At 37.7% G+C, this 15,093-nt stretch overlaps 1 protein-coding gene across 3 annotated transcripts in view; it reads right to left on the bottom strand.

Moving 5' to 3' along the window:
* The window catches only part of XRCC5 (X-ray repair cross complementing 5), a 54,243-nt gene that overhangs the window by 14,766 nt on the left and 24,384 nt on the right, over positions 1 to 15,093 (bottom strand). For all 3 annotated transcript variants that reach the window (XM_026095458.2, XM_026095452.2, XM_026095467.2), the window contains exons 14-16: positions 10,195 to 10,391; positions 5,799 to 5,892; positions 4,244 to 4,313 (exon numbers count right to left, since the gene is read on the bottom strand). In XM_026095458.2, coding sequence (XP_025951243.2) covers positions 4,244 to 4,313; positions 5,799 to 5,892; positions 10,195 to 10,391 — 361 coding nt within the window. The remainder of the gene's footprint in view (positions 1 to 4,243; positions 4,314 to 5,798; positions 5,893 to 10,194; positions 10,392 to 15,093) is intronic.

Raw genomic sequence — 15,093 nt, 5'->3', positions numbered from 1 at the left:
TCTATCCAGCTGAATTCTGAGCACCACCAAAAAAAGGAGTCTACAGTTCTCTGGGCTCCTGTTTCCATGTTCAACTACTCTCATTGCAAAAAAAATAATAATAATCATCATCATATCTAATCCAAATTTTGTGTTCTCTTAGTAGGGCATTGCAATAGGGTGGAGAGGGAAGTTTGGCTTCATCTTGCCTGTGAAGCAGACATACAGAAAACTTCAAAGTGGTTTTGTAAACTCAAGTAATTGGGTTGCAAATATTCTTCTAATGACTGAATCATTTTCATCAAACCAGTCACTGACTTCAGCCTACCTAGCAGCAGAACACGAACAGTATCTGATATATATACACAGAAAGACATCCAGTAAGATAAAAATGCTGATGACCTGCAAAGACATATGCCAACAATAAATGCAGTGAAAGTAAATGTTAAAAAAACAAACCAAACACACACCAAACAACTTTGGTCTAGAAAGGCAGACAACTACACCTCTTTCTACAGAAGAGCCCTGCAATAAGATATCATCCCTTTTGCAACTTCCTTATAAATTTCCAGTGCAAGTCTGTCATATGCAATTCTCTTATGCATACGAAGCATCCAGTACAAAACAACCTTGTTATACATTTCACTTAAGTAGTGATTGACATGCGATGGCAAGAGTGTGACACCTCAGGCAAGACAGAATATTTGCTGAAATCTACATATGCAATTATTGACTAACTTTATTTTTCTGCAAATGTCCAGGAATAAAAAAAAAAAAAAAAGACAAAGTTGCTACTAACATTAAAAAAATGGAAGTTTGGTACTATTTGTCACTGGACATTTTTTCTAACACCCACAAACTGTACAGTTATCATTGCAGATTTACTTCTTCACTGACAACCAGCAAAAAAGAAAAACCTTTCAACCACAGGACTTCAGACACCATGTTCCCAGATAGCAGCACTTTAAGATGTAATGAAATCTGGCTGAGAAACTAGCACAGAAAGTTTTCAAACCAAAGGAAATATCACATGTGGGTATCTTTCCTTTTTCCCCCCTTCAATAAGCCATCTTAATTTCCACCGAATCCTACGAAAATACAGCAGCCAGCATCAGACATCTGCTCTCCAGCAATGCAGAGATGAACAGTAACTTGTAAAGAGTCCAACAAGATGAAATGGTAGTCGCGTGGCTACTCCTTTGGCATTGCAAAGATGGCAAGCACTCACTATATTTTAGAGTCCTCTCTGCAGCCGTAACAATAAAGAAACTTGTTATATACCCTCGGGAGTAAAGATTAGATTCCACCCAGGCAAACAAATCTATCTTATTTGCATTCATTGACAAAAATGTCAGAAGCTGTTATTAGGGGACTGCTTTTTGTGATGATTATGCACTTGTAACCTACTCAAAACAAGACCTGCATAAAATGACATTTCTGTGGCCATGAATACAAACAGGAGCGTAAAGATATCTGGAGGGGAAACACAATACGAGTTTCATCAGCAGCAAACATCAATGAGTAATTTGGCACCCTAGCACACAACTGATCGCATAAGCTGTAACTGGGTCCCTATAGTAATGAACCACACAGATGTCAATTAAAAGTGAAGTTGATTACTGTTTCAGGAGCTGAGCTGCCAGTCTCAGAAAACCTATTGCTAAGACTTCCACCAACGTGAAATTTTTAGATTTTCGGAAGACTATTAACACATCAGTGACCTGATTCTTGCTAACAGAGGACATGTTGTTTCTCCTGCTCTGGTCAGCTATGGGACTCAACGCTCACACATGGGTTGTCTAACCTGCACTTCAGTTTGTTCTATGAATGGCACAAAGGCAAAACCTTAATCATCAAAATCCCTGTGAAGCCACTGCAGCAGACGCACTGGCACCCCTTTTGGGTAATAAATACCCTATTAAGAGTCTGAAAGCATTTTCTTTTCCCCTTGCCATAATTTGGCCTTGATAATGGTAAAGTGATAAAAATATTCTGCTGTGGAATGTGCTGTGCACTGAAAAAGGTATGTGCTATTAAGTCACACCTTAATTAAAAAGCCACTGTATTGTCAATCTTTGAAGTACAACTCTTCATATCACTACAACTTTGCTGTCTAAAAAAATTAAAGGTGATGACTACCAACCCTCAATGCTTCTTTCCTGTAAATACCAGAGAGGTGAAAAAGCCTTCCTCCTCCAAATAAACCTCTCTAATCTTGAAAAGTGAATGTTTTCCTGGATCTCCAAACATCATTGGTTTCCTTTGTTTTATATAGGAATTAGTTGTTTTGCAGAGAGGGGAGGAAGGAGAGGGATTTTTCTGACTTTCTTTTATTATAAAAAATGTAGGCTCTGTTCGGTTTGCAAGACTGCACTGGATTCTCTTTTTACATCATAAAGAAACAAAACAGGGCACAACCTCATTTTTCTCCTATCTACATCCTGAAATGTAAAATTATTTTTTTTCAATGGACTATTTGAAATGAACGCCATAGATGATCCTTTTCTGCAAACAGACTTTACATTTTTCAGCAAGGGAAAAAAAGCTTCTTCCATCAAATACGACGAAAAATTATAAAATCCCTCAGAACCACTGAACAGTTTTAAGGCAGAATCTACCATTTAAATAACCAGAAAGCAATACAGTAAGCCATTAAAAACATGCCTGTAATGTTTTATGCATCAAGCCACTTAAAAGACTCTAAAGCTGAAAGAGGAATAAGCAGAAGAAGGAAAAAAATATGCACAACATGTTTTTATTTATAGCGGCTTCTATCTCTCTTTCAAATGAAAGACTGCACTACATTTTGGTAACCACATCTTGTAATAACAGAGCACATTATAAACTAAACGAAAGCAGATTTCTCAAAGTGTAAGGAACCTTGCAAACATGCACTGTAGTCATCTCCAGAACAGCTACCAAGTGGACACATTTAAGCACTCTACTTATATGATCTTCAGTGTAACCAGCATTCTTATTTCTGCCTTGAAGCTTTCTTACATGATAAAATTAATTACCATAACAAAGAGTCAATTGTTTCAGAGTTTCTGTACTCTAGTATCTTGTACAATGCTTTTTACTACATTTTAATATCTTTGATATTTGAGAATACAGTTCCAAATTTTTTTTTTTTCCTCCAATGAACAGAATTTCTTCCAGATTGAATGCAAAACGTGTATGAAAAGCTGGCACGCTAGGTTACAGTTCTGGAAATTCTGAAGAGTAAACAGCTATCTCAGCTTTAATGAACTGTATTGCAAACCTACATACTGCAGCACATATCTCAGACTACACCAAAAAGGAGCAAAGGCCAAGGTTAAATGGCCACCACCTCCCCCTTAAGTATATCTGCAGTTTTTTTCCTTGAAAAGTAATGCTATATTATTGGCTATTGAGTAGATGAGGTGTATTGTACTACAATCTTAAAATCACCCTTTGAAAGAAAAAAGAAAAAAAGGAAAAAACAGCCCATACATCTTGGGCATCCCTTCTGAGATATCTTTGGATTACATATATCTCTGTATGGCAATTCCAGTACAGAAACATGATGCAAAGTGTGAATTTGCATTTTCAGGCTTAGAACATGCACGACTGATGAGACAATAGCTGATCTGTGGTTTGTATTCTTCCTCAGCTCTGCATCAAAACTCCGTCTTGTCTTCTCACTGTGCTGAGCGTCAGCTTACCTCCTCATAGTCACACACTACCTGCTTGTTACACTCTTACTACATTTTTCTCCTAAATTCACCCACCCTTTCCTTTGCTCAAAGGGAAGTCAGGAATGATCTTTGTATGTAAATATTTAAACCCCAGACACTAAATTCTCATTTCTTCACAGAACAGGGTAAGTGGACAGCAGAGAACAGCTTTCTTGCACAGTGCCCAGCCAACAGACCTCCACTGCAAGCCAGAAAGATCACATATATCCAGAGGACGAGTCAATAGACAGTCTAAATGAGGCAACCAGTTAGTGCCACAGGGATCTTCTGCTGCAAAAACCTGAGGAGTTATTCAGATGCCTCAACACAGCTGTCTAGTGTCATCTTACAAAAACAACGGTATCTGAGACTTTCACATAAGGAAGGCAAAATACAACATGGGAATTATGAGTAACACCTGCCTTTGCTGAATGGCACTGGAAGCTACGCAGTATACTCCAGAGCATCTCACAGAGCACTAGGCACCTATGTTTACACAAACGGATCTCATTACTGAACCCTGAAGATGCAACTACAAATAATTAGAATAGATGAAAGTCATTTACCTTCTTTGAAGTCAGCATTTTTCTGCCTCACCAGAATTTGGAAGTCCTTTGCTGGGTTAACACTGCCAACCTAAAGGGAGTCCAAAAATCTTAGAATTATCTGCCAATATCCATCTCTGTCTTCTTGTGAGGTAACAGGAATCTTTACATATCTGTTTATTTTAATATGGAAACAGAAGCTCTACACCTCTTCAGATGCAGACTCATAAAACGCAAGTCTTACGATGTGCATTAGTGTGAGGTACTCCCAGCCAGGGTTAGTTATAACATGAACAGGATGAACTTACACTTACCACACTGCACTCGTGTGAACCAACCATATCCTCTGGGGTTTAGAGGTCAGAAGCAAAGTAATTCAGGCTACCTGCTTTGAGACTTTCTGTAGCACAGACTTCTTACTAATCTTGACAGATACTTAATGAGGAATGGGAGCTCCTAAGCATGCGGGTACAGATTTGCTGGCTTGCTATTTCAAGAGGAAACTGAAAATTAAAAGCTCATGCTCAATTCATCTACCCTTTCTGGCCCAGTCTGACATTTTAGAGCTTCAGCTCTAAACAAGCACAAAAATGCAGAGACCTTGCAGAGAGAAAAGGAACTAAAAGCAGGTCAAACGTAAATAAGTGTTTGCTGACAAATGGATGCAGTAACTTCAGAAGAAAAAAAAAATATATATATATATATCATTGCTTAGCATTTCCTTTCAAGAATCAAAATTCTAATTTTATTGAAAATTTTTATACTTTCCTGCCAAAATACTTCTTAGGCAGATCTTGCAATAAACTTGCTTGATATCTTAGTATGTTTTCTTTAAATCTGGCAACGCCACCTTTCAGAAAACACTAGAAACTGATATTAGAAATGCAGAATAATGGGCACAGCTCCATGTCTTATTTTAAAATCACTATCATGTATTTTAAAAGACAACCTTAAAGGACAGGATACTTGAAAACATATTGAGAGATCTCAATTTATATTAAATCATCCCTTTTTCCTGTGACATGAAAAAACAAATAAAGTAACATGCATAATTATGATAAAGGCTTCATCTGCTCACAAATACAACATCCAAAACTAAATTAAATGTTTAGCCAAGCAGCAAGATAAAGCCAAATTTGTGATTTAGAACCTCAACCAATGCAGAGAACAGGCTCTGAAATCAAAGGAAGACCTTTGTTTAAATATAGGGAGGTAACGTCTGTTTTACAGAAGATACAAAAGAAAAAAATTAAATTCTACCACTGAATCCCAATTTTGAGACTCTGTTTTCTTTGGACTCACAGACAGGTCCTTTAGAGTTTCATGCACCTGGGCAGAACTTTGTCCTAAGAACATGTGGCACTGATGTAAACTTGTGCAAACATATATCTAAGAGCAGAGAAAAATCCTTTTTACTTGGTAGCAGACAGTCTCAAAATTCTACAAGCAGACAATGTAGGAGTCATGATTCTGCTAGAACCTTCCCTTTATCATGAATTCTGTATATCCACTAAATTACTTTTTGAGAAATAAATCTTCCCCTTTGACAAAAAAAGATTTGTAAAAATATGCTTACAGAGGTGACATTGCCTTCAGCAATGCTTAAGATGCTAAAGCCACCTTCTTCATCTTCAACTTTTGGCTTCTTAGGATTGGGTCTATCTTCATCACTGCAAATGAGAAGGCCAAAAAATAAATACAAGCTATCAGTTCAAAGTAAACTGTCCTGGATCTTAAGTAGGAAGTCAGTGAATTTGTGAAATATACACTGAAAAGGGAACATTGGACAAAACCTCATCATATAATTGTTCCCAAATGAACAATAAACCATACCTCATTCTTCCCACAGCATCACAAAGCAAACAACAGAAACAGAGATCAAGTTTTATCTTACCATAAAGCAAAAGTACCTCTTGTTGAAGGTATGAAATTACTCATGCCTATTTCAGGAGTGAACTTACTCAAAGCCCTCTTTTCCACCATTCAGAATAGAGAATATCTCCAGTCACATTATTTGGAAGCTGTACATTGTGCTAATTTTACTATTTTACTGTATATTCATGATATTCAGTATTCTCAGACTCCTTTTAAACATGAAATGGTAATGAACACTTAAATTTAAAGTAAGAAATCAATTTACTCTTCAAGAATTATTTGCTAGTTCCTGTCTTAGAATTGATAGCTATTACATCTCTGTTTACACAGAGACATGCAATTCTACTAACCTGTATTTTTCATGAGTACACAAGAGCTTTACAAACTTCCACTTGGAGCAGGCAAAGTGTGCTAGACAAATGCCAATTCAGTATGCAAGTTCTCTCTCAGAAAAATCTTAAACTACAGCTAAAGATGTTTTCAAAAGACTACTTTTAATTTTTAAAAAGGTAACTGAGGTTTAGGTTACCTCTTAGCTTTGCCCTCACAGTTAACATATACCCAGCTGCAGATTCAAACCGAGAACCAAACTGCAATATCTAATATGCCAGACTTTAGAGCATGTCTTGGCAACAGGAGCAGGAAATAGAAAAAAAGAAAGAAAGAAAGAAAAAAAAAAATCAAGCTAATCGCAACAGGGGAAGAAACTCAAAGACACTGTGTTCCGAGTTGCTTAATATGACAGGCCACTGACACAGAAGAATTGATTTCACCCTAAGAATGACTGAAAGCTACTGAGTGATCTAAACTGCAGTATTTGTAAACTTCCGTGAACGCTAGTTTAAAACAGTAAAAGAAAAGGTTATTCTTAAAAGTTCTACCACTGCAGTGAAGAAAAGGAACTGCAAGCAGGGACAAAAAGAGATCCTGGATTAGGTGCTGTTTTGCATATTTCAAGGTTGGAACTGATTTTAAAGATTGTACAGCATGTTACAGATCAACTATTAGAAAGAAATTGTATTTCCTTTTGTACTACAAGAAATGATCTTCCTTTTCACTTTCAGTAGCTTACTCCTCCCTTCCTTTAAACACAATGTGTCTCCCACTTTGTTTCAGTAGTCATCTTTGTTCTTTTACCTAATTTTGTCACTACTGAGATGAAACCCCTTCTCAGCAACTCCTGTCATCTGAGATGACCTTACTTATCACTCTAGGAGAAATGAAGACTGGTTACATCTCAGGACAAGGATAGGATACCTTGCTTCGTTCCCAGCTCTGCTGATTTTCTGGCTGACCTAGGGCATGTTGCTCGATTGTTTTGGACAGCCGATATCCTTGTCTGTAAAATGGAGAAACTGATGCTTATCTAATACCGGAGAGTTTAGAACTTCTGCTTAAACTAGAAGTCATGTACTTGTTGACAGTTTGAAGAAAGGCACAATGAATAGTCAAAATCCTCTTTTTAGAATCTTCTCTTTAAAAGCTGTTTTGCAACTTCTTGCAATATCTTGGTTTTCTTTTTTTTTTTTTTTTTTTTCTTCTTCCTGCATTACTTTTACTGATTCACAATGTTTTGCAATTGGACAAAAGAGGGAAACATAAGTGATAATACTGCATTTAACTGCCTAGGACCAAATCTGTAGTCACCGCTAATCAGCACAGTACAGCAGAAGCTAATGGATCCATACCCATTTATACCAGCCAAGGATCTGACATTTAGAACCTGTTTATGGTAACGCATGTAATGCACAGATTAGCAGTATTTTTAAAATGTGAAACGTACAACTACTAATTGAGAAAAATTAATAAAATATACATATCAGATTAATTTAATACTTCTACATTTACATAGAAGCCCTTCACATACTGAAAAACTGGAGAAGCTAACAATCTCTCCAAAGCAAACCTAAGGAGGAAAAATTAAAATGCTTTCTATTTTACTGTAGGTTTGGGGGGGGGGGGGGGGGGGGAGATGTTTTCTACCACACAGCACATAGCAAAAGTAAAACAAATGAACATTGAATATTCAAACCTACTAGGATATCATGCATGCAGTTATGCTGCCTTAGTCCCATTATATCTTAAAAATTAAGCAGAAATTAATCAGGTCAATATCATGATGGGAGACATCAAATGAAAGAAACAAACAGTAACAAATTAATTTTAAGAAAACAGAAACAGTCAAGAGAGCTTCCAGCCAGCTTTTTCAAAACACTTTAGTGCAAATTAGCTAGATCTGATATTTTAATAAGTTGAACGTTATCTGCTATTAACACTCCTAGTCACTGTTGTTGTGATGCAATTTTTCTTCATCAAATGGTTTAACTGCATCACTCAGCTTTTCCCAAACACAGAGCAGAAATACAGTTAACAGTTCTGCTGTTGTGCTGACAACACTACTATTTTCATCCATTACTACATCAGACCCAGATTCCTTCCATTTATATTTTTCAAAATCCTACTGCCATTAATTTTTCCTCACACAGTTTTATCTTTGTACCCTGTCACCTAAAATCCTTACAGATTTTTTTCAAACTATCTTAATGCCCCACACCACTTTCTAGCTCAATTACTTCTATAGCTGTTTCCACTTCCCCTCTAAAGTAAACCAGTTTTTAAAGAAAATAACCTTCCTTCTTGGTTGCCACACTGAGGCCCCTGGGGTAAGGTGTTTCTAAGCAACTACCAATAACGTGTCACAGTTTTTTGTTTACATTTGCTCCCTAGCTCGCTTGACCTCAAGTTTTAGTGGTTTCTTGAACTGGTCCTATAGCATCATTTTTCTAAAAATGTATGTACTCCCATAGAGACACACAGGCGCACACAGAGCAACTGGGGCACAGAGCAAGGATGAAAGAATGTAATCAGTATGAATTCACAGACACACCAAGACAAGCCAGACAAACAATATAGTGAAAAAATAAAAAGCAGGTATTTCTCAACCTGCAAACAGAAGAGATGCGATCATTACCCCACAGCAGTGGCATGAGAAGTCCTAAATCAGGTCTTCCCAAAGATAACATGCTGAGGAGGCTCTAGTCAACCAAAGGTAAAGGTTATATGACAGCTCAGTTAAGTGAGGCCTAAAAGTGGCTCAAAGACATTGTTCCTAGTCATGAAAGGACTGAGCAGAAGAGGACAAAAGGAAAGGAGGAATTAACTCAGAACCCTCTAACACCCCAGGGAACCAACTAGTTCTATTATAGTCATCCAATATGTTACGCTCTAAGAAGCGGTTTTTGCTTGAGCAAAACTTGCTTGAGCAACTTGTTTCATTGGTACTGTATTTTACTCCCCAACCATTTATTCTTCACATTTGCACCACAATTAATGTAAATACAGTATACACCACAATAAAAGCAAAGATTTTTTAGCTTAAAAACATTGGGAGAACAGATGTTCTAGGAAGAATGCACAACAGCTTATTTTTTCAAGAAATCCACATTATTGCACAGTACGTAGTATTCTATAAGCGAAGTTGCTTTTCTTTTGACTTGGCATTCAAAAAAAAAAAAAAAAAAAAAAGCTACAGAACAACCAAAATAGAGCATGCTGAGATGGAAGACTCATCTTTACAGCTAATTTAAAGCTCCACCATATTTATTCTAAATTGCATAAGAGCCTTTGTTATTCAAAGTATTTTATAACTAGCAGGAGGACAAACTTTTTAAGCATTAGGCAGTCAAGCACTGCAACGGTTAGCACAGAGAAGTTCTGCAGTCTCCATCCTTGGATGTTTTCAAGACCAGACTGGATAAAGCCCCAGGTTACCCATTTAGATCTCGTAGCTGGCTCTGCTTTGAGCAGCAGGTTGAACAAGAGACCTCCTGGGGGCTGTTCCAATCTCAAGGATTCTGTGCTTCTATGACAACAAATATGAAGGAGCTGCAGAGTGGATGTTAGCGTGACTTGCCCCATGGCAGCTGGAAGACCATTACTCACAATACCCCAAACTGTGGTACCACAACAGTACTTTTTTGGTATGTAACTCACTGATTTTATGTTCAAAAGACTCTGCGCCTGCTACATTCAGCAAAAACAATTTGGAGTGTAGGAAAAAAAAAGTTAAAAAAATCCATAAGATATCTTCAACTTACTTGTCTTTGAAGATATCTTGAGCAGTCTTGTCGTCTTTTTTCTTGCCAACATCCTTTAGGGGAAAGAGTGCTTTTATTTTTTCAAGAGGAGCCTGGCATCTTTCTTTTACCACACAGGGCATCTCCAGCATCTCTAAAAGGTGCGGTTCAAATGGTGGCAACGGCCCATTGGGGTAAAAAGCCTTATGCTGTAAGCACTGTAAAAAATAGGTTAAGCAAAGACGGACTTTTAGGTTATATGCTTTTAATATAACATGCCTGTGTATTTGACTTCATATGTTATATTCAAAATGCCTTCCATATTAAAAGAGAAACTCTGTTCAGATTGCTGAAATATTCCAGCTCTCAAGTGGATTGAAAGTCATACAGTTAGCTGTTTAAGGACATTAATAAAGACATTAAACAAGAAGATGGATGAAAAATGGCTGCACCTACACTCACTGTAACAAGCTCTAAGAAAATTATGGAAAACCCAAGGAATGAAATAGTTGTTTCCAAGTATTCAGCTTTTTAACTTCATTTTACCTTTAAAATGTAGTCCTTTTACAAAGTACAGTCACACTGTGGAGACTTCCAGGAACTCCACAATTAGTCAACAAGATATATACTGAACTTTGTATTCCAGTTGTTGGAACAGTTTATTGTCCCTCAAAAAAAAAATATTTCTTCTTCATCAATAAAACTCGGTATGCATAACGAGAAATTATCACCAGTTCAGAAGCAAATGGCAAGAGAGAAATTAAATGTGCACAGGTGAGGCACAGAATATAGGTATGTTTGCACATGAGCTTTGAAAAGAATAAGGGAACAGAGGGGACTGACAGATGCACATGAAAGCTGGACCAGATGGCAGGAGCTACAGAGGAGAAGGCTCTTTCACCAAAGTGGTAAGATAGTGCACACAGTCAGGAGCCAAATAGAGGAAGAGTGAGCAGGTTAATGAGGCTGGCTACAGGAATTCCAATGGGAGTATTAAAAACAAAGTGGGTACTTTTAAAATGCTATGAAGTGTGGTATAGCAATGGATGTGTGTGTCTGTGCACATATTATACACACACTATATATGTGTATACATTTATATGTTCACAGTCATGGGCACACAGAGACACATGCCATACACTAAAGAATATTTTTTCTAAGCCCACTGTAATTTTTCTAAGCCCATGTGAATCATACACCATGGACGTAACTACTCAGTACACCAGGAAAACAGGCTAGATCTGCTCCCCTGTTGGCTGTCAAACATGACCTTAATTTAAAAAAGAAAAACAAATCAAACAAAAAAACCCAACTCTATTCATGCTGAAGAGCTGCCAATAAAGAAAATCCAGACCATATGCTACAATGCTGATCTGCTCTCATGCTGCCATTAAGACTCCAATCCGTATTAGCACATACTTTCAAAAGGAGGCAGTCATACAAGGCTACCGATTTGTAAACACTTGTAATGATTTAAGGCATAATTATTTTGAAAGAAAGTAAAAATGTTGCTGGAAGCTGCAGTAATGGCTCTTGCGATACAGGGGGGGAAAAAAAAAGCACACATCATTTAAACAGCATTAGGAGATCAAATTAAACTCACAAAGCAAAAAACTTAAGTCTCCTGTTGTGACTGCATTTCTTAGGGACTGTAGATACAAAAGCCTTAAGCGTGTAGCTGCAATAGCTGAACAGAATGAAAAGTAGCCACAGCCTCCACTTATTCCTGTTTTTCAGGGTAGATGATGACCTCTGAAATCCAAGGTGGTAGATAAATGGAGATAAAAACCTTCAGATTAAGTCTGTTCACTCTAATCCCAATCAGTCCCTTTTAACCTTGCTTCCTCTTCCTTCTACCAAGAGCCCCTTCCACTGTCACTGGACAGCAAGACAACCCATGCTGCCTCAGGCTTCCAGTCTAACCAGCCTATTCGTGCATGTTGTCAGCAGTGTGCTGGCTTCCTCCCTGCCCTGCCTAATATCCTTACAGTTCTAGCCTAAGGATGCTACCAGGTTTGAGTGGCAGGAGGAGGGACCACACTAAGATACAGGTCAAGGGATGCAAGTGAAGTGGGCTTCTACACGTAACTAATTACATGGTAATAATGAGCAATGGAATAAATGCCTGAATAGACAGGAATTAACTGCAAGAAAGCATCCCGCCTCATTCCCTTCCATACAGCATCTAAGAAAACACTTTCTAAAAAAACATATCCTAGCAATTCTATAAAGCCTACAGGAACTGACTAGTACTTAAAGCTGTAGAACATGGGAGGTATATTCAGCTGTCTGAAAATTAAGCATCTACTCTAAACTGGTCACCTGCTCACCCTCCACAATCACAACTGTCTCACATTTGTGATATTTAAGGTAAGTAGGATGAATCATTTTTCCAAGGTTCCTTTTTCATGGATTATGGAATGGGCTTGGACAACTCAGCTTACACAAGTTAGCTAGCTTTCGGGTGGTTAAACATGTTTGAATTGAATCTCAACACAAGTGCCTCAGTGTTCAGAGTAGTTTGTGACAAGTTTAAAATGACCTTCCAACAGATCCACTGCATCCAGCTGAAGATGAGACTACTTGGTGCTAAAAACCTTTGCAGACTTCTGCAAGCTACCTCCTGTCCCCCTCCAGCCTGCTTTCTGAAACCATATCCCACCATCACTGTACAGTACAGCCACTTACAAACAAGCTCAGTCCTCAAGGGTCATTTACATGTGGCCTAGCAACAACCATTACAGCATATTTATATGTGGATTCTGCAGCTGGATCCCATGAATTATGCAATGCTGCAGGCCAGCTTCCCCACAAATCTTCCCCTCAGGTCTGCCTCAGTAGAAAACAGTCAATATTAAGCAACTTGTTTGGATATCAATAAAATGCATTGCATTCCATCCCCAAATGTCTTATGCACTTCACATTCCTGTATTGAAGAGAAACAACTTTAACAATGAGGTTGGAGGTAAATTTGCCACCATGGAAGCCACGGAAGTTAGTCTAGGCTTTTCCAGAAGCAAGGAAAAAAACAAAACGCTGAAACTGGATATAGGATATTCCTCATCTTCCACCCCAGCAAGCATTAGCAACTCCTTTCCACCCACTCTGTCCTTTCCTGATGCCTACTACTACTTCCAAGAGAGATAATTCAGCTTGATGTTTCTGTTTAAATTCTGACTCTTGTTGCTTATCATTCCAAATATCTTCATGAGGCAACAGAACAAGGAAATAGATGGAGAATTCATCTCTTCCTCAGAGTTGTTTTTCCAAACCATCTATAGGTCCTGTTCAAGCCAATCAATGTACTGGCTACATTGAAAAGATGATTTAAATTTTGTCTTTGCATCGCCTAAGATATAAGCGGTGCTACTTGTTTAAAAAACAAAGTAATAAGAACCTGGAACATATAAGCAGAAAATTATAGAACAATCTTTCTGTAATTTATATGGGTTACTAGTAGTAAAATAACAATAAAGGCTATGTGAGGGTAAAAGAAAGTGCTAATAGGACTGGCAACCTAATACATTGAAATAATAAATAAATACATCTTCTGTCAGTGGCATTCACCCTTAAGAGTCCTATTATCTTCTAAGAAAATTGGTGAGCTAAGCAGTTACTCTCTTCTAGCAGCACTTGACTCAACTGTTGGGACAATGTCATCATTCTGTTTCAGAAGACAAATAGCACACCTAAAGAAAAATCTTTCATTAATAGGCAACATCCACTGAACCAAAAAAAAAAAAAAAAAAAAAGTGAAGTTGTATCTAGCAACGTAACAGAGAAATTTCTCCCCTATGTGTTTCATTTATAAGTAAAACCGTATTTATTTCCTAATACCCAAGCATTACAGTCCTTCCTAAAGCATGAGGCATGCGGATGTCAATCCATTTTAAGCTCTTCCCCAGCAAAATCTTCTGCTGACCAAATCTTGCATTCAGTTACACACTGTCTTGTCAATATGACTGGCAGAATTTAAAGGGAACATTTAGTACTTCAGGCGTCAATCAGAGTAGGATTTGAAGACCCTGGGCTTACTTGTGTTCCTGAAACCAAAATTTGACCTTCAAATCCTTTGCTATTTCTGATAATGCAATGAAAAGACCGAGACACTGACTTTTGGAATCCAAGGTGAGTTTTCTTAATTTAAAAATCACTCTACTTGTAGAGTGAAAAAATTTCATTTGGAATTGTTGAGACTTGATAAACATAGATCCTACAATGCCACTTTTGGTCAATTTTCAGAGTGGAGTCACACACACAATTTCTGTCCACGGCATTGTATACAACAAAATTCTGCAGCTGCAAAAATTGCAATGTCATTGTCTTTATTTTTGAATTTGCTGTATCTTTTTTTTGGAACACTTGAATTCCAATGCATAATTAAGTCTCTCATCCTCACAATGTAAAGAAGAGCTTCATGACATGAAAGGAACGTAAATCAAAATGCAGACAGCATAAGTGCAAGAAGTGTGAACTGTTCCATTTGCCTGTAAAATGAGTCAACTCAGACATCCAAATGGCATATGTTAAATGTCAACACTATTAACCATTTATTACCAAGCCTATCCTAGACTGATCTGTTTTAGGACCACGGCTAGATGCAGTGATGAATAGAGAAGCGACTGTGCTCAAGATTTGCTGGGACACAGAATAAGCAGCTTGATTTTCCCCAAATTTCAGTCAATTTCTCTCTTTGCCCAGAAGCTGAAGCCTATGTCTATGCCTGCATCATGGTCACTGCAACACAGCATTGAGTTACCCAGACAACTTTTCACGTCTGTGTGCCAGTGAATTTCAATGATGCTGTCGCAGACATCTCAGCACAGGTGTAATTTTTCCTGCTTCTTGGAAGCCAGAAACATTAAGAATAAAACTTGCATCAGGAACAACATAGAAACCAGTGGTGACACAATACTTGCA

The sequence above is a fragment of the Dromaius novaehollandiae genome, chromosome 7 (genome assembly GCF_036370855.1).
Source record: "Dromaius novaehollandiae isolate bDroNov1 chromosome 7, bDroNov1.hap1, whole genome shotgun sequence".
NCBI lineage: Eukaryota > Metazoa > Chordata > Aves > Casuariiformes > Dromaiidae > Dromaius > Dromaius novaehollandiae.
Note: the sequence above shows the minus strand (reverse complement) of the source record. Positions and strands in the feature narration are given on the sequence as shown.